Below are 21,285 nucleotides of genomic sequence, written 5' to 3' on the forward strand. Positions count from 1 at the left end.
TTTATTCATATGCAGGAGAGTAGGCTATGTCACAAAATAGAAAACATACATGTTGTTGACTTCGGTGTAACCACATCATCTCCCCGTATATAAACGACGTATTTGAAAGTATGAGTGTACCCCACCAGACGTCGGCACTCTCTCACACACACACACACATCTTTTGTTGTCCTCTTGGGGCTCATAATGTCGCCCATCAACCTTAGAAGTTGTTTATTAGCCAGATATCCCCGGACACTCCCAAACGAACGAGAACAACCATTACAGAAAGCTAATGTGTTGTTTTACTGAACACTTAACAATTGCATTATTCATGATATAGAGAGCCTGGTTCTCACACAGCGCTAGCTGTCGGGGCTAGCTGTCGGCACCACTTTGTACATTTTAATGGTATTCTATCGCAGCTTCAAATGAGTGAGTAAATGGATGTTTTACGCCACGGTCAGAAAAATAGTTTGGATAAACCACTTTCAGATTACATAAGAAACCGCCTACGACGTCAAGGTACGATGCTGTTCAATCAGCCAATACACACATAAGTCTGACTACAAAGATTGACTGTTCTGCGACTCCCGTCGGCTTTAAGCCGTGAGAACTAGGTAGAGGTAGCTTTAAAAGCGAGTGCATTTAGTTCAGTTGGGTTCAACGCCTCTTTCAGCAGTATTCCAGATATATCACGGGGTATCCGCTTAATGTGGGAGGAAAGCCCTAAGTGATGCAGGTCTCAGACGTTTATCCCTATGGTGAAACCAACGAGCATGGGTATGGTGCTGACAGACTTAGAAACATAATCGAGGCGAATCGGGATTCGAATCCACAATTATAAGTGACTGGGTCACAGGTGCCCCCATTACTGAAGACTATGCAAATATATTGTAGATTTCAAAAACAATCAATATATCACAAGCTTGTATTCCGATCAATAAATTGGACATCATTAACACATGTACCATTTGTATAAATAAGTTGGGTACATGATCTTCAGCGGGTTCCCGGTATCCAAACAAACCTTTGTTTGAGGTTCACAACAATGAATAATTATTCTAATTTCTAAATGTCTGCAAACACGCGCTGTATTTAGTATAGAAGTGATAGTGGTTCCTACTGCCTTTGAGGGTATAGGTTGGTACTCTGTAATGTATCATGCTACATGGTATAGCACACTGTCATGTTATTCCATATCAGGCAAGCTCTGTGACATCATTTCACTTTACTGACTCTAATAACTCCACTCAAACACACGTCAGCTACGTACCATGTCCAATCACCACGGATGAAGTGGCCTTTTATCTGTCGCTTCTCTCATACCCTTGCTAGTGATCGACCGCAATGACCACTGTTCAGTAGCACAACTCAATGGGGACAGGATACGGGAAACTGTCGATGGAGTTGTTTGCAAATCAGCATCCGATTGCTACCGGGCTGTGAATCTCTGCGGTATTGACAGCTCGAGGGTTCAGGTAAGAGTAGAGATTGTAGAAGGATGAACCGTCATGAGTAGTTCTTATTGAAGCCATGTTATATCATCTCATTCTAAAAGAAATGTGGAATGAGAATGTGTCTTTTACCAGCCGAACAGCATACACCGCTCATCGATCAATGTTTTTCCACGGAGGATGGCTGCTTTAAATCAACGTGATTTTAGCATTTGTGTCGACATGTGGATGGCACGATGTGATGACTTGTTATTTGAACGTTTTTCACAAAGACAATATCATATCGTTCTAAATTCGTTCCAATTGTCTGAAACCTACACCTTTAGCATTATTTAATGATCTGGCTAAATGTCTTCCACCCCACTTCCTCCCGGCTGCAGTAACATATCAGTCGTCAATAGCAAGGGTGCTCGTTTGTCACGGCCTTTACACATGTCACTATCCTGTGACCTTTACACGTGAGGCCTTATGTTCTGTTGAGGCTCATCATTAAACGTGACATTGTATGCAATGCATGTTTGTATCGATTACCTATTTTTTATCATACTGTGCAATAAACAACATTTGTACTTATTGAACTCTAACCATACCAGAGTGTGTGATAAGGACATTTAAACAGGTGATCTCATAGCACGGTCTACATATAACCCTATAACGCTTGCTTGGTTTAGCGTTGGTCTGAGCATATTTTAGGCACTTAAACTCCCATTACGGCTTTCCTCCCACACAAAGTCGCATTTTAATATCTTTTGCATGCTTGTTGGGTTTTTTAATACCGCACTCGGCAATATTCCAGCTATATGACGGCGGTCTGTAAATAATCGTGTCTGTACTAGACAATCCAGTGATTGATATCATGAACTTAGATCTCTTCGCCTGTTAATTTTTGTTTTAAACCTCGTGCCATCATTTATCATTGAATTAGGTAGGTGGCACAAAATTCCCGCCAATGAACGAACGTTTAAACTCATGAGCGATGTTGCTGATGAATTCCCTTATATTATTCTTTGTCCAGTTTCAAACGGGTGGAGGGATAGCCTAGTGGTTAAAGCTTTCGCTTGTTACGCCGAAGGCCCGAGTTCGATTCCCCACGAGGGTACAATGTGTAAAGCTTATTTCTGGTGTCCCCGTCGTGATGTTGTTGGAATATTGCTAAAATCATACTCACTCTCAGTTTTAAAATCACCAACGAAAAATATTTGATCCAAATTCATATGTTAAAACCCCAAATATGCTTGAATTTAAGGAACCGTTTAATTGTTGAAATGAAAGTTTTGAAAAAAACTCCTCATGAAAACTGTAAAATCTCCTACATAAACCATCGCGCCATATTTCCATGTATATGTTGTTTGTACCCGTGTACCTGATATGCCGAGTACCCCGGCCTGTGTGTAAGTTCTGATCTGTTCTGGTAAATATTTCAATAGAAACGCTTGAACTCAGACAGCAGCAAGTATATTGCATTCCCCAGGAGACGGCATATGATGCCTGCCTACTTCTTACCATGGTGTAAATGTCCCTGTTTGTGAATCACTAGCTGGCTTATAAGTGCCTCATTAAGTTTTCATATAGTGTTTATATGCTGCGCTCGTGAGGGTATCGGACTGTTCAGGCCTTTGCAGCATAATGTAGGTGTCCCCCACTAAATCGATTGAATATTTGTCAGCATTCTTTGCCGGAATATATAAGGTATTCAGGCTGTGTGTAGCAAACCACGTAGAAACAAACCATGTCCTTAGGTCCTAACTAATGGAAACCAAATGATGCTTACGCCGCGAATATAAGGGATGAAAGTCTGTATGTATTCATGGATGTTGTTTTCAAAACAAAGACTGGTTCGGGGTGAGAGACACGTAATCAAATATTACGACAAGGCAACATTTTGTGCATGTGCATTAGATCAGGAATGTGCTGTCATCGTTTCGTTTATGTTTATTCCCGGATTGTTGTCCCGATAGTTACATTTGGCCTCACTAGCAACTCCGTATGTATCGCCCATAATTGTGAGAAAGGGGATACAGTTTCTCAAAAAGTCGCCAATAGTTAAAGTAAAGCATGTGTGAAACACATCCTTGATCAGTATATTTTGCAATTAGTTTTGGTGGTGCTGTCTGGGTAAAATACGACACCGTAAGCATGTCGTGTAGTTTACGCACCACTGACCACGGTTCACATGTTTCAATTTCGAAATGTAACCGTTGTTCTATTGTGAAAGGTAGTGGGGCAAGGGTACGCTCTTGACACACACCAAATAGAACTCGGTTGGATTGATATACAATACATATCGCAAACATTTTGATGCTACCAGAGATGTGGATTTACTAATATCACATGTTGAAACACCGGGAATTCCGACAGAACCGCAGAACTTTAAAGATTCATCTTGCTGGTCCGACTGCTTCATGTGATTTTCAACTATTCCTACCCAACACGACACGCTTAAGGGAAAGCTTCATTCCTTGATCCCTGGGACATTTGTTACTACACATGGTGACCTTTAGTTAGTTACAGCTCTATCCTCAAAGGTTTAGGACACAATTGTCGAAATCGGAAATGTACGGAGATAACACTTAGTGAAATGCTTCATTGATCATATCCGTGAGAAATTTGAGGATAAGAGATGTGTACAAGAGGTGGGTACCCGGGCACCATGAGCACCAAATGTGCTCCCCTTCTGGCTGACCCCGTTTCCTTTTGCATAGGAACTGGACTTTCTGCTGGGATTGCCAACAACAAAACAAGGGAACTTCTTTGATAGGCATTTATAAGTTGGAGCACTAAGTAAAGATAAGATTTATGGACGAACATTTTTTTTATTACGATTGTAATAACGAAGTTTTCCTTCCACAAATCTTATCTTTGACATTTACTTAAAACAAGGGAATTTGACCAAGAAGTTTAACTTAAGCTTCAGGTACATCGATGATGAAATATCTTAAAGATGGTCAAACTCCAATTTCCTTCCACTGAAATACTCACCTAAAATAGAACTATAACAGACCCCTTAAACAGCCTCATCTGGTTCATATTTAGATTTATACAGACAGATTCAGAGTGACAAAAAGCACTTCACAAGACTGTGTGACAAGGGGATGGCTCAGCTTTCCCTTTATGGCGATCATATCCCAGCTCTAGTCTTTGGTGTCTACAACTTTCGAGGTACAATTTTACGAAGCTTTCAGATAGCACCATACGATTCGTGCTCAAAGGTTGTTTGATCAGGGTTTACAACATTTAAGGATTCGGTAGGTCTTCCATAGGGTTTTATAGTTTTATATGTATGTTCAGGTGAACAATTGACTTGCCTTTGCATGTGTTTGTGACGGATGCCACCCAGGATATGCTCACCTTTTCGCTAATACCTGGTATCATTACTATTTGATAGTGATTTCATAAACACATGCTCATGATATAGTCGGAATTGGACAATACACTCTGCTTTATGCACCGAATTCTATTGGATATGGAAAGTGTTTTGTCGCTTTATATTATTATTGTTAGTATTAATTATTGTGAAAGCTGCCACCAATGAACATCACTATTTGGTAGTGATTCAAAACCACATGCGTATTCTTTAGTCGGAATTGTACCCTGGGCTCTGATTTTAGTAGAGATTTTATAACGATTGTCGCTTTAATTGTAAAGCGCACGATTTTGAAGATGCATTATTGCATTTGTTCTGCAACATGTTGTGACAGAAATGATATATAAAGTATGTTTCGTACATCCACGTCATACAATTCATATTTGTGTTTTATTTGTTGTTGGTACGTAGATTCGGTATTTCTTTTACAATGCAACCAATCTAATTAAAATCAGATCTTAGTTCTCGCTATCGCAAAACAGAGGTGAAAAGGCATCCCATTACTGGGGGACGTCACTACGACCTTTCATCCGACCGATCAAAGCGTTGCATACCGCAGCCTGGTTCCCTGGGTATGCTGCGCTGGCGTAAATATGGCATACCTAAATAAGGAACCAAGCTGAGCAGATCATGAAAGTGACAGTCGGAATGTGTTTTCTAATCATGCAACCTCGAAAAAGTTAACACGGTTTACTCCGAACGACAGTTACGGCCCATACGACTGACTCCGTCAAGGTTATCGTCTATCTCTCGCTTCGGTTGAATAAACATTTGAACAGAGGAGGCGTTGCAGAGTCCGTGGGAAGCACTGCCATACAATCGCAACTATAAATTAGACATTCCGGAATGTTTGTTTGTTTAGTTTTCAAAATTTTAATCGAGAACTGTTTAAACATATTTTTCAAGCGTTGTTTGAAATGGAAGTCGCCAGGTTGAAACCAGTGCCGTAAAGCTAGAGAAAGTTGCTTTCTCATTGGCTGATGTCGACTTCTTGTTAGTTGTTTCATCGGACGAAGTTCGCGAAAGGTCGTTCTGACGTGACCCGTAATGAGATGTCCTCAGATCTTTGTTTAGCGGCAGCGAGAACTTAGATCTGATATTAATGAGATTGCAATGCAGCCCCCGTGTATTTTCTAGCTATGTTAGAATGATTAAGACACTACCCTCATCCACGTCTTGAATTATTTACACTTACCCTAAGGACATACATTTTCATTAAGACGGACAGGACACTTACCAATTGTCTATGATTGTAATGATTTTTTCGAGAGATTTATGTTTCAGATAATGTGAATTTTTTGTTGACAAAACTGAACAATTTTCAGTGAATGATGCTAATAGATGGTCTAGATTGTATGGATTCAGTCGTTAAACCCTTACCTATCGTTCGGAATATCCCATGTTTAAGTTTTCGAGGATGCATGATTAGAAATCACATTCCGACTGTCACTTTCATGATCTGGTAAGCGACGCTCTGATTGGTCGGATGAAAGCTCGTTCTGACGTGACCCCTACTGGGATGTCCTCAGATCCTTGTTTAGCGATAGCGAGAACTAAGATTTGATTTTAATGAGATTGGAAATATTGATGATCTGTCACAAGGATAAGATATCATTATACATATGTGTATTTATCATATAATGGGTAGGTTTCTCGGCAGGATAAAGCCAACGAATAAAAACGATATCCGTTGGGGGCATATGCGGATAGAGATGCAAATATCAAAGTAGGGATTACCTTCAGTGTTTACAAACAAACATGGCGTCGCCTTTGTCTTTCGGCGATCGAGTCAGAATTAACCATCGGGAACCTGGATAAACTAAAGGGATAATTGCTTTCATTGTCGAAAGAACAGTCTGATATACTGAAAATCGGTGTCTAACTGCGATGTAGCTAAGGCACTTAATAAGTTTTGGCAACTTTGGAGATATAAATTTCGAAACAATTTTGCGAGAGCGCCAGGCCTAGCCAAGTGGAATCAGTAGCCATATCTGTGCTTTTCGACCTCTGCGGCTTGAAACCTTTTCCACAAATCAAAATAGTTGGATTTGGCCGAAATATGTTTGAATTGTTACCTTGTTTCGTTTTGTCGCTGTGTGTAGATCTGGGTGCGCTTAACGTTATGACAGGACAGACTGCCAACAACGTCTATACGTGGCCGTGTCGTCTCATAGACTAGGGTTAGTGTAGCTTCCCTTTGACAAAGGGCAGTTACTCTTTCGGACAGACTGATGGATTGCCGCGAAAGGCAAGTAAAACAATTTTTGTTTTGCGTACATGTTGCTACGCCACTGTATAAGAAACAGATTTTAGTTGGAACTATATTGGCTACTGTTACTGACCGACTGACACATCACTTACCCTGTGGCGTAATAAATATTAATGCGCGCACTCCAGCAAAACTCGCAATGCAATTTCCAAGCATAGAATTAAAGAATGACATTATATGATAAAGAGATTATCACGCTTGTGTGCTTGGGGTGGTAAAAATTCCTGTATTAGGAATAAACACTGCGTATTTTGCTCGCTATTCCCAAACACACTAGCGTGATAACCTCTCTCTCTCTCTCTCTCTCTCTCTCTCTCTCTCTCTCTCTCTCTCTCTGTGTCTCTCTCTCTCTAATATATCACACATTCCAAGAATAAGTCGTAATATAATGAACAGCTGCAGCACACTTGCAAGACGACAGCAGGACAGTTGCAGGATAGTAACTTAGTAATTTGGATAGTAACTTAAACAGTAACTTGTACACTGGCTCGGACAGTAACTTGCACAGTGGCTTGGACCATGTCCTCTATTCCCTAAACACAATCCTTTTAGACTCTCTTAGAAACATGTCCTACTTCTTTCATATCTCAAAATTCCCTGCTCTCATTTTTCAAACTCATTCGTCCAACTCTATATCTGAAATTCTTGGTGGGATGCTTATCGCGGTTGATCAGGTCACGACCTCTAAGACTCCACACAAGACAATTAACTTTTAAGTCTTAGCTGCAACATTATACTATTGCTGTCACCAACCCCTGGGAAAATAGCCTGAAACGGCTTCTGGCAGCAAGGGCTGGCTGATTATAACAATACTTCACACTTGCACACAAGTGCACATACTATCCCTAACAAAGTTACAACAAGAGTGCTCTGAGAAGCACAACATCCCCCGCATGAATTCTTTTAACGAGTTCATATTTTCTTTGTATTTTATGAAATAACAACAGTAGATGGCACTGCATTTGAAACACATTGTGCAGAACATTTTGTTGTTAGTAATCCAGACTGAATGCTAATGCCATAAGGATGTAGCTCACCCACAAAAGCCTTAAACAAGGAAACTAACTATATTTATAGTTACAGTTAGATATTGTGATATACTCTGGAAACTGAAGGAGGAGTAGATTTCATGAAGCTCCGTAAAACAGGGGCAGTAACTCTGTCAAAATTTGTCGAAATGAAACGGAACTGCGATATGTGTATCATCAACATGTCGACATCTTGTGTGTAGAGTGTCTGGGCATTATCAAATCTGAAGTGATATGTGAGATGACGGCCACAGCAGGTTTGAGTGAGAGGAAAAAACTTGTTTTTAAAGGGAGTGTCCCGCCTCAGTTAGACATCAAGTGAATTTGCTATAAACTAGATATGCACATCTTCTATATGATAATGAATGTATAAGTTTTATGTAACTATGTTTTGATTGAATAAATTGGCTTCAAACAATACTGTTACGCTTGAATCCCTTCAAAACAAAGAACAAGAGTACTGTCTCTCGAAACGGCTGCAAGACAAAAGACTATATCTTGAACCTGATCAGTGTAAGGTAGCATAGCTGGATGAATGAGAACTGCTGTGTAGACAGAACGTAGCATCTACTGAAAATAAGCCTTTGGTGTGGCTCCGTCAGCAGATCCTAGCAAATAATGTACCTGAAACATGTGTACCCTGAAAGATACAGTCGACGAACTTACCATAGTGACTCTACTTACCATTCTCTTTGATTTTGAACAAACTACTAGTACAGTCTTAAACATAGTCAGCGTTCAGCCTCGGGTAAAATGGTCCTTGAGACACTAAATTGGGTCGGGTGGTCTCAGTGACGTTGCTTGTAAAAGCTATGGTTTACCTGGCCGAGACTATTTGTAATATTGCTGAGTACATCAAGCCATGTTTTTCATGTCCAACCAACCTTCCAAGACTCAACCCCGCTGTATATCAAGGACACGCTCGATACGGCGAAGACCCGGGGTTCGATTCCCACATGTTTTTGTCCCCTACCGTGATACTGTTGAAATATTGCTAAACAGGGGGTAAAACCACACTCACTCATTCATTTACCCACATGCACGTAAATATTCTAATGTAAGTTACATGTATGCATAAGCTAAGTGGTTCACAGGTGTCATTGTTATGTCGTACACAAATTTATGCTCGTTTCCTTTTAAAATGTACTATTCTTCTGTGCATCTTCTTCAGTCCAATTAGAATGTTGTTCCTGATGTCGAATGGACTGTACTGTGTATAAATTGATTTTTTTCCACCTTCAGCCGATAACCATAGCCTTTCTTTAGTTATAATATGACAGTGGCATCGATTCTACTTTTTAATTACAATTCGGCTCAATCTTTTCAAAATCAACGTTGTTCTTAGAAACTTTCTTTTGTAAAGGCATTTCGAGAAACTGTTTGGATATCATCGTTGCTCTATTTCTTCTCTTATCATCTCATTATAAGTACATGTGGTGGTGTCTTCAAACACACTGGCCGACATAATGACATCGATTTATTGTTCTTCTTCTGGGGAGCACTAACAAACTGAATATAAACCTTGTAACGTTAACCGTTCTATACTTATCCTGAAATAACCAAGATCAAGTGAAATTAAATAACGTCATCGGATTAAATCCTAAGAGATTTGGAGAGAGGAATTCAATGGGAATAGTGGCTCTCGCAAGTAGACCCGAAAGCATCTAAAGTGTTTCGATAGCCGTTCAGTTATTGAAGTAAGGGAAGTGAAACCAAGAATTTCTAATAAACTATTAAGGGTAACTTGAGTTCAGTTATGTTTACAAAGACAGTCTATAATGGCCTGGACACAAACGTTCATTATAGATGGTATAGATCGATAACATTTATTTCGTTGGAGGCTAGTTTATTAATCGAATACTGGCTTTACGACTCACACATCCATGTCCTTGTAGAATGTGTCTGGAGCTGAAGCTGGCGACACAGAAGAGGCTGAGAAGTAATCTCTGGAGAGTAAACATCATAGAGCATTGTTTTTTCTTTGTTATGAATGACTGGAACCAAATGTAAAAAGATGGGACAAGAAAAGCAGCTGTGGGTGTGTTTTAACATGGCACTGATATTTCCCATCGCTGATTTATATCGTTATACTTCTTCGAACAGACGAATCACAAGCACTGTGCGGTTGATATTAATAATTATATATGTTACCCATGTGATTGAAGTCAACATTTCTCTCTTGTAAAAGCCTTTAATAATTGATGTGTTGTGAATGTCCTGCACATATTTGATTACATACATTTATGGTTTTTCGAAATTCACGAGGCTCATTGCTTCGAGGCCAGGACTGATTCGCAATATCGTCAAATCATTAATTCGCTAGAAGGTGAACATTTTTCACCGGTAGGGCAGGACATGCTGACCCTTTCCGCGAACACCTGGTGTCATCACTGACTTTCAGTAGTCCATTTATATAACTGTCACCGCTAGTTGCATTGACAATGCATATTTATATTTATTGATCTAAGCATGTATCCAAATTATACATCGTATAGAAAAAGTCGTATGGTTCATTTGTTGCGAGCTCTGTGCTACCCAGAATTAAGGAGACCATGTACAGGTCCTCAATACCTCATATGTGCAGCTAGTCAGTTACAACGTGGGCTTCTGCTTGGGTATTTACAGATGCATTAAATATGAATGGTTCAGCCCATGTCATTAGTCCAGCTTTTACTGTGTCTTCGTCTAAGTGCATTCCCACTAGCTTCGTATGACTGCACTTCTTGAAGAACTAATGAGCAATGTGCCACTAATGCTCCATCACCCTGGCATGTGTCTGTATATTTCATTGGTAAGAGATTAGGTCGATTCAATCGCAATCATCCAATCGATTTTTACAAATTGTTTGAAAGCACACATTTTAAAATAAGGTCATTCTAACCTTGAATTGACACCTGTAAAAATATAAGTAAGCCGAGCCTATATTCAAGATCAGTTGCAGAATTGTTTCATGAAGTACAGCTCTGTTTATGATCATATCACCAACTAGTGTCCTGTGTCCCTACTGTCGTCATGTCATGGGGCCCGGTTGTGTCGATGAGTTAACTGACGCTCTGATATGTCACTTGTACTGTGAAGGAATTAGGATACCAACAGTTCCTAGTACGTGTAAATACCGAAACTACATTTTAATGATCGCCTGAGACTGTTACTTTTCCTTATGCACATGAGCAATAAGATCACTGTTTGGCTCAAGCTCTAATACATTAAGAACCCAATGATATATTTCCTATGGCCCTATCTAATTGGCCCAGGAAGAACCATGTGAGTTGAATCATGTGTGAAAATGAACACTGTATTTTGAAAATTGTACTTGTTTAAAAAAGGTTAACTATGTGTCATTTTCTTCTGTTTTGAGAGATTTATTCATATACTTGTTGCTTATATGCATGGAATAATAATCATAGCATACTTGTCTATAAGCTACAATGGTAGACGTGATAGAACGGGGATTGTCAGATCCATTCTTATTACTGACATCACTCATTTTTACAAAATACATATTACTGCCAGTGAAGACACCATTTTGTGAAAGAGATCACCGGTAGTGATGTCATGCGTGAACATTGCTGTTCGTATATTTGGTATTTGTACTTGATGTTAAGGTGAATAAGTACACAGACATTCATTATATGCTGTAGTTTACAGTGTCAATAGTGATGTATAATTGAATATCATTAAAATATAAGTTCACGGAATACATTGTGCCGTGTGCTATCTATTACCGTAAGCTACATGTACCATATGACATGCCACACTTATTATGAAACGTTTGACTGTCCACTGCTTGTTCGAAAAACTGTTGACATCAGACACAGACAACCATCTTGTGTGAATCCTTCACTTTATATCTATTTTGTATGCATCTTTTCATGTGCGCGTTTATGGAGAATTGTGTAGTATTCATGCTGCAATTTCATGTAAACAGGATTTATAATATAAAAAAACCCATTTGATTAATTTTTAAACAAAACAAAATATATTACAAGTATATATAACAAGTTTTAATAATATGTTTACTGTTAAATAAATATTTATTGTTTGTTTCATAACTGTTTATGATCGTTTGATTGACAGTTCATAGGTGCCTGTCGATGCAACATAATCGTGTTAATATTAATATAAAAATGCTTATATTATTGGTTTGTATTAAGGCATAAACTTACTTAATCAACCACACATTTATAATAAATACATACGATTTGAAAAATATATTTGCCTGTTACGATTTATTTTATGAGTGTTTGATTGATATATAATTGAGGTGAACAAGGCGTGTGTCTTGTCAAGTTAAAATATACCTATTTGGCTTTAAAACTCGCCAAGACATTTTCACATCGTCAAAATGTAATTGTACGTTATATCGAAATGGCGGAAGAAATGTTACCGTACTAAATCAATATCTGACTCTCATTAATACCACTGAATCTAGACATTGTTGATTGATATATACAACGTCAGGGATGTAAAACAGAACTTGTCAAACACAACGTGAACAAAGGTGAACATGAACGTTGTGAACTCAAAGCCAAATTACTGTAAAAACAGGGACATCTATACAGCTATTACTGTACTTTTGGTGTACGATTTCTTCATTTCTTCATTTGTGACAGAAGTATGTGGTTTCAATATCAAGATATATGTCAAAACTTTTATGGTTACGCGAGAAGACAATACGTTGTCGTGATCCTGACAAAAAATTACAGAGGCCTGCAGTTATAAACGAGTGTTCCTACATAGATGCCCCGTTTTTCATTATGTATTTACATTTTTCAACTTTGCTTGGGTTTTTTCAGCAAAATATTTTTTTAAACTGTCGGGTTTTTAAACCAATCTTATATTAACAATTACTGTTACGGGTTGACATCAATTAGGGGATATTTGTTATGTAGCAGGTGTCTCCACGGATAAACACTAGATGGGGTTGACATCATCAATTAGTGGATATTTGTTATGTAGCAGGTGTCTCCACGGATAAACACTAGATGGGGTTGGCATTATCAATTTGGGGATATTTGTCATGTGGCAGGTGTCTCCACGGATAAACACTAGATGGGGCTGACATCATCAATTAGGGGATATTTGTCATGTGGCAGGTGTCTCCACGGATAAACACTAGATGGGGTTGACATCATCAATTAGTGGATATTTGTTATGTAGCAGGTGTCTCCACGGATAAACACTAGATGGGGTTGACATCATCAATTAGTGGATATTTGTCATGTGGCAGGTGTCTCCACGGATAAACACTAGATTGGGTTGACATTATCAATTAGGGGATATTAATTAATTGTACAACAATGGGGAAACGGGAGAACAAGGGGAAAAAAACACAACAAGAGGGAAGCAACAAAAAAAGGGGAAGCAACACAACAATGGGTAAAAAAACAAAAACAATAAGGAACCAACACAACAAGGGAAAGCAACACAACAAGGGAAGCAACACAACAAGGGGAAGCAACACAACAAGGGAAGCAACACAACATGGGGAAGCAACACAACAAGGGAAGCAACACAACAAGGGGAAGCAACACAACAAGGGGAAGCAACACAACAAGGGAAGCAACACAACAAGGGAAGCAACACAACATGGGGAAGCAACACAACAAGGGAAGCAACACAACAAGGGAAGCAACACAACAAGGGAAGCAACACAACAAGGGAAGCAACACAACATGGGGAAGCAACACAACAAGGGGAAGCAACACAACATGGGGAAGCAACACAACTAGGGGGAGGAACACAACAAGGGGAAGCAACACAACAAGGGGAAGCAACACAACTAGGGGGAGCAACACAACAAGGGGAAGCAGCACAACAAGGAGAGAGAAACACAACAAGGGGAAGCAACACAACAAGGGGAAGCAACACAACAAGGGGAAAGCAACACAACATGGGGAAGCAACGCAACACAACATGGGGAAGCAACACAACATGGGGAAGCAACACAACAAGGAGAAGCAACACAACAAGGGAAGCAACACAACATGGGGAAGCAACACAACAAGGGGAAGCAACACAACATGGGGAAGCAACACAACTAGGGGGAGCAACACAACAAGGGAAGCAACACAACAAGGGAAGCAACACAACAAGGGGGAGCAACACAACATGGGGAAAGCAACACAACAAAGAGAAGCAACACAACAAGGGAAGCAACACAACAAGGAGAGAGAAACACAACAAGGGGAAGCAACACAACAAGGGAAGCAACACAACAAGGGGAAAGCAACACAACAAGGGGAAGCAACGCAACACAACATGGGGAAGCAACACAACATGGGGAAGCAACACAACAAGGAGAAGCAACACAACAAGGGGAGAGAAACACAACAAGGGGAAAGCAACAGAACATGGGGATGAAACACAACAAGGGGAAGCAACACAACAAGGGGAAAGCATCACAACATGGGGAAGCAACGCAACACAACATGGGGAAGCAACACAACAAGGGGAGAGAAACACAACAAGGGGAAAGCAACAGAACATGGGGATGAAACACAACAAGGGGAAGCAACACAACTAGGGGGAGCAACACAACAAGGGGAAGCAACACAACAAGGAGAGAGAAACACAACAAGGGGAAGCAACACAACAAGGGGAAGCAACACAACAAGGGGAAAGCAACACAACATGGGGAAGCAACGCAACACAACATGGGGAAGCAACACAACATGGGGAAGCAACACAACACAACATGGGGAAGCAACACAACATGGGGAAGCAACACAACAAGGAGAAGCAACACAACAAAGGGAGAGAAACACAACAAGGGGAAAGCAACAGAACATGGGGATGAAACACAACAAGGGGAAGCAACACAACAAGGGGAAAGCAACACAACATGGGGAAGCAACGCAACACAACATGGGGAAGCAACACAACATGGGGAAGCAACACAACAAGGAGAAGCAACACAACAAGGGGAGAGAAACACAACAAGGGGAAAGCAACAGAACATGGGGATGAAACACAACAAGGGAAGCAACACAACAAGGGAAGCAACACAACAAGGGGGAGCAACACAACAAGGGGGAGCAACACAACAAGGGGAAGCAACACAACTAGGGGGAGCAACACAACAAGGGGAAGCAGCACAACAAGGAGAGAGAAACACAACAAGGGGAAGCAACACAACAAGGGGAAGCAACACAACAAGGGGAAAGCAACACAACATGGGGAAGCAACGCAACACAACATGGGGAAGCAACACAACAAGGAGAAGCAACACAACAAGGGAAGCAACACAACATGGGGAAGCAACACAACAAGGGAAGCAACACAACATGGGGAAGCAACACAACTAGGGGGAGCAACACAACAAGGGAAGCAACACAACAAGGGAAGCAACACAACAAGGGGGAGCAACACAACATGGGGAAAGCAACACAACAAAGAGGAACACAACATGGGGAAGCAACACAACAAGGGGAAAGCAACACAACATGGGGAAGCAACGCAACACAACATGGGGAAGCAACACAACAAGGGGAGAGAAACACAACAAGGGGAAAGCAACAGAACATGGGGATGAAACACAACAAGGGGAAGCAACACAACAAGGAGAAGCAACACAACAAGGGGAGAGAAACACAACAAGGGGAAAGCAACAGAACATGGGGATGAAACACAACAAGGGGAAGCAACACAACAAGGGGAAGCAACACAACATGGGGAAACAACACAACTAGGGGGAGAAACACAACAAGGGGAAAGCAACAGAACATGGGGAAACAACACAACATGGGGAAGCAACACAACAAGGAGAAGCAACACAACATGGGGAAACAACACAACAAGGGGAAAACAACAGAACATGGGGGAAGAAAGACGAAAGAAGGAAACAAGACAAGAAGGGGGAAACAACACAACGGAGGGGAGGAGGTGATAGCTAGACAACAAGGGGAATAGGAGACAATCGAGGGACACAAGACAACAAGGGAAAAACAACAAAAAAGGGGTGGGGTGGGGGAACACAAGGGAAAACAACACAAGGAGGAAACCTTCAGATGAAAGCTTCAGATTAGACTGTACATTAGTAACCATGAAGAGTGCACTGTTGCAATGGCACGTGACATCCCTTTCATTTCGCTAAACACTGGGTCAATCTGACATCAACATACGCGATGAGCTACATTTAACAGGTGTAGGATAAAAATGGAAAACTCATCAACCAGATCATTTCATTTTATCTAACATGCTTGCGGTAAATTAGGTTAACGTTAATGTCTCTTTCCATCATGTTTTGAAATATGAAAACTTCCCTGATAACCCAATACCGGGGTACGCCATCATGGAGCTCGTAACGTGGAGGTCATCAGATAGCATATAATAACACGGAATACTCGACTTCTTGTCTGTTCCTCCACCATCACCTCCTGCCCAAAACGCCACGTTATATGTACCCACAACAAACTGTAAACACAGCTGTAAACCATGGCATTATCGGAAGCGTTTATGTACACACAACTATAAACCATGTCATTATCGGAAGCATGTGTGTACACACAACTGTAAACCATGTCATTATCTGGAGCGTGTTTCTACACACACACAACTGTAAACCATGTCATTATCGGGAGCATGTATGTACACACAACTGTAAACTATGTCATTATCGGGAGCATGTATGTACACACAACTGTAAACCATGTCATTATCGGGAGCATGTATGTACACACAACTGTAAACTATGTCATTATCGGGAGCATGTATGTACACACAACTGTAAACTATGTCATTATCGGGAGCATGTATGTACACACAACTGTAAACCATGTCATTATCGGGAGCGTGTGTGCACACAGTTAAAACAACTGTAAACCATGTCATTATCGTGAACATGTATGTATGTAAACAACTGTAAACCATGTGATTATCGGCAGCGTGCATGTGCACACGGTAAACAACTATAAACCATGTCATTCATTATCTTATGCGTGTATGTGCACACGTAAACAACTGTAGACCATGTCATTATCTGGGGTGTGTATGTGTACATTATCGGGAGCTTGTATGTGTACATTATCGGGAGCGTGTATGTGTACATTATCGGGGGCGTGTATGTGTACATTATCGGGAGCGTGTATGTGTACATTATCGGGAGCGTGTATGTGTACATTATCGGGGGCGTGTATGTGTACATTATCGGGGGCGTGTATGTGTACATTATCGGGGGAGTGTATGGGTACATTATCAGGGGCGTGTATGTGTACATTATCGGGAGCGTGTATGTGTACATTATCAGGGGCGTGTATGTGTACATTATCTGGAGCGTGTATGTGTACATTATCGGGGGAGTGTATGTGTACATTATCAGGGGCGTGTATGTGTACATTATCGGGGGCGTGTATGTGTACATTATCGGGGGAGTGTATGTGTACATTATCTGGAGCGTGTATGTGTACATTATCGGGAGCGTGTATGTGTACATTATCGGGAGCGTGTATGTGAACATTATCGGGAGCGTGTATGTGTACATTATCAGGGGCGTGTATGTGTACATTATCGGGAGCGTGTATGTGTACATTATCGGGAGCGTGTATGTGTACATTATCGGGGCCGTGTATGTGTACATTATCGGGAGCGTGTATGTGTACATTATCGGGAGCGTGTATGTGTACATTATCGGGGGCGTGTATGTGAACATTATCGGGGGCGTGTATGTAAACATTATCGGGGCCGTGTATGTGTACATTATCGGGGGCGTGTATGTGAACATTATCGGGGGCGTGTATGTGAACATTATCGGGGGCGTGTATGTGAACATTATCGGGGCCGTGTATGTGTACATTATCGGGGGCGTGTATGTGTACATTATCGGGGGAGTGTATGTGTACATTATCGGGGGCGTGTATGTGAACATTATCGGGAGCGTGTATGTGTACGTTATCGGGGGCGTGTATGTGAACATTATCGGGGGCGTGTATGTGAACATTATCGGGGGCGTGTATGTGAACATTATCGGGGCCGTGTATGTGTACATTATCGGGGGCGTGTATGTGAACATTATCGGGAGCGTGTATGTGTACGTTATCGGGGGCGTGTATGTGAACATTATCGGGAGCGTGTATGTGTACGTTATCGGGGGCGTGTATGTGTACATTATCGGGGGCGTGTATGTGTACATTATCGGGGCGTGTATGTGTACATTATTGGGGGGTTGTATATGTACATTATCGGGAGCGTGTATGTGTACATTATCGGGGGCGTGTATGTGTACATTATCGGGGGCGTGTATGTGTACATTATCGGGGGCGTGCATGTGTACATTATCGGGGGCGTGTATGTGTACATTATCGGGAGCGTGTATGTACACACGGTAAAAACAACTGTAAACCATGTCATTATCGGGGGTGTGTATGTGCACAAGGTAAAACAACTGTAAAACATGTCATTATCTGGGGCGTGTATGTGTACATTATCGGGGGCGTGTATGTGTACATTATCGGGGACGTGTATGTGTACATTATCGGGAGCGTGTATGTGTACATTGTCGGGGGAGTGTATGTGTACATTATCAGGGGCGTGTATGTGTACATTATCGGGGGAATGTATGTGTACATTATCGGGGGCGTGTATGTGTTCATTATCGGTAGCGTGTATGTACACACGGTAAAAACAACTGTAAACCATGTCATTATCAGGGGCGTGTATGTACACACGGTAAACAACTGTAAACCAGGTCATTATCTGGGGCGTGTATGTACACACGGTAAAACAACTGTAAACCATGTCATTATCTGGGGCGTGTATGTACACACGGTAAACAACTGTAAACCATGTGATTATCTGGGGCGTGTATGTGCACACGGTAAACAACTGTAAACCATGTCATTATCGGGAGCGTGTATGTGCACACGGTAAACAACTGTTAACCATGTCATTATCTGGGGCGTGTATGTACACACGGTAAAACAACTGTAAACCATGTCATTATCTGGGGCGTGTATGTACACACGGTAAAAAACTGTAAACCAGGTCATTATCTGGGGCATGTATGTGCACACGGTAAACAACTGTAAACCATGTCATTATCGGGAGCGTGTATGTGCACTTGGTTAACAACTGTAAACCATGTCATTATCGGGGGCGTGTATGTACACACGGTAAAACAACTGTAAACCATGTGATTATCTGGGGCGTGTATGTACACACGGTAAAGAACTGTAAACCAGGTCATTATCTGGGGCGTGTATGTGCACACGGTAAACAACTGTAAACCAGGTCATTATGGGGAGCGTGTATGTGCACACGGTAAAGAACTGTTAACCAGGTCATTATCTGGGGCGTGTATGTGCACACGGTAAAGAACTGTAAACCAGGTCATTATCTGGGGCGTGTATGAGCACACGGTAAAGAACTGTAAACCAGGTCATTATCTGGGGCGTGTATGTGCACACGGTAAACAACTGAAAACCGTATCATTATCTGGGGCGTGTATGTACACACGGTAAACAACTGTAAACCAGGTCATTATCTGGGGCGTGAATGTGCACACGGTAAACAACTGTAAACCAGGTCATTATCTGGGGCGTGTATGTGCACACGGTAAACAACTGTAAACCAGGTCATTATCTGGGGCGTGTATGTACACACGGTAAACAACTGTAAACCATGTCATTATCGGGGGCGTGTATGTGCACACGGTAAACAACTGTAAACCATATCATTATCTGGGGCGTGTATGTGCACACGGTAAACAACTGTAAACCATGTCATTATCGGGAGCGTGTATGTGTACACGGTAAACAACTGTAAACCATATCATTATCTGGGGCGTGTATGTACACACGGTAAACAACTGTAAACCATGTGATTATCTGGGGCGTGAATGTGCACACGGTAAACAACTGTAAACCAGGTCATTATCTGGGGCGTGTATGTGTACACGGTAAACAACTGTAAACCAGGTCATTATCTGGGGCGTGTATGTGCACACGGTAAAGAACTGTAAACCAGGTCATTATCTGGGGCGTGTATGTGCACACGGTAAACAACTGTAAACCAGGTCATTATCTGGGGCGTGTATGTACACACGGTAAACAACTGTAAACCAGGTCATTATCTGGGGCGTGAATGTGCACACGGTAAACAACTGTAAACCAGGTCATTATCTGGGGCGTGTATGTGCACACGGTAAAGAACTGTAAACCAGGTCATTATCTGGGGCGTGTATGTACACACGGTAAACAACTGTAAACCAGGTCATTATCGGGGGCGTGTATGTGCACACGGTAAACAACTGTAAACCATATCATTATCTGGGGCGTGTATGTACACACGGTAAACAACTGTAAACCATGTCATTATCGGTAGCGTGTATGTGTACACGGTAAACAACTGTAAACCATATCATTATCTGGGGCGTGTATGTACACACGGTAAACAACTGTAAACCATGTGATTATCTGGGGCGTGAATGTGCACACGGTAAACAACTGTAAACCAGGTCATTATCTGGGGCGTGTATGTGTACACGGTAAACAACTGTAAACCATGTCATTATCTGGAGCGTGTATGTGTACACGGTAAACAACTGTAAACCATGTGATTATCTGGGGCGTGTATGTACACACGGTAAACAACTGTAAACCATGTGATTATCTGGGGCGTGTATGTGTACACGGTAAATAACTCTCAACCATGTCAATATCTGGGGCGTGTATGTACACACGGTAAAGAAGCGTGTATGTATCTGGGGCGTGTATGTGTATATAGTTTACCTCTTATATTAAGTACTTTAGTGAATTTATCACTTGTATACAATGCAACGATATATGTGAGAGTTGTTTACTCTACGATATTTCCCCATCAAACTGTCAGTTTAATTTATCTAACAGATAGGCCGGACTTGGTAACACGCTATAAACTGCTCGACGTAACACAGTAGGCGGAGCTAGGTAACACGCTATAGGCTGCACGTGGTAACACAGTAGGCGGGGCTAAGTAACACGCTATAGGCGGCACGCGGTAACACAGTAGGCGGGTTTAGGTAACAAGCTTTATCATATAATGGGTAGGTTTCTCGGCAGGATAAAGCCAACGGATAAAAACGATATCCGCTGGGGTCATATGCGGATAGAGATGCAAATATCAAAGGTCAAGTAGGACTACTTTCACTTTTTATAAACAAACATGGCGACGCCCTCGTCATTCGGCAATCGAATCAGAATTAACCATCGGGAA

At 41.4% G+C, this 21,285-nt stretch overlaps 3 protein-coding genes across 4 annotated transcripts in view; all 3 read left to right on the plus strand.

Annotated features, from left to right (window-relative positions):
• The window catches only part of LOC139450107 (glycine receptor subunit alpha-2-like), a 77,855-nt gene that overhangs the window by 16,370 nt on the left and 40,200 nt on the right, over window positions 1-21,285 (plus strand). The window lies entirely within an intron of this gene.
• Window positions 13,582-14,460, plus strand: LOC139451003 (uncharacterized). Its single transcript, XM_071232821.1, has one exon. It carries the CDS (start codon window positions 13,582-13,584, stop codon window positions 14,458-14,460), a length of 879 nt encoding a protein of 292 aa, XP_071088922.1.
• LOC139451004 (variant surface antigen A-like) lies at window positions 14,942-15,631 on the plus strand. Its single transcript, XM_071232823.1, has one exon. The coding sequence runs from the start codon at window positions 14,942-14,944 to the stop codon at window positions 15,629-15,631; it is 690 nt and encodes a 229-aa protein (XP_071088924.1).

This window comes from Haliotis cracherodii, unplaced genomic scaffold, assembly GCF_022045235.1.
Source record: "Haliotis cracherodii isolate W230 unplaced genomic scaffold, xgHalCrac1.p SCAF_8, whole genome shotgun sequence".
NCBI classification, from domain to species: domain Eukaryota; kingdom Metazoa; phylum Mollusca; class Gastropoda; order Lepetellida; family Haliotidae; genus Haliotis; species Haliotis cracherodii.

Excerpts from the sequence above, each read along its gene's own strand:
- LOC139451003 (XM_071232821.1), top strand. The coding sequence starts at position 13,582 with ATGGGGAAGCAACACAACAAGGGAAGCAACACAACAAGGGGAAGCAAC.
- LOC139451004 (XM_071232823.1), top strand. The coding sequence starts at position 14,942 with ATGGGGAAGCAACGCAACACAACATGGGGAAGCAACACAACATGGGGA.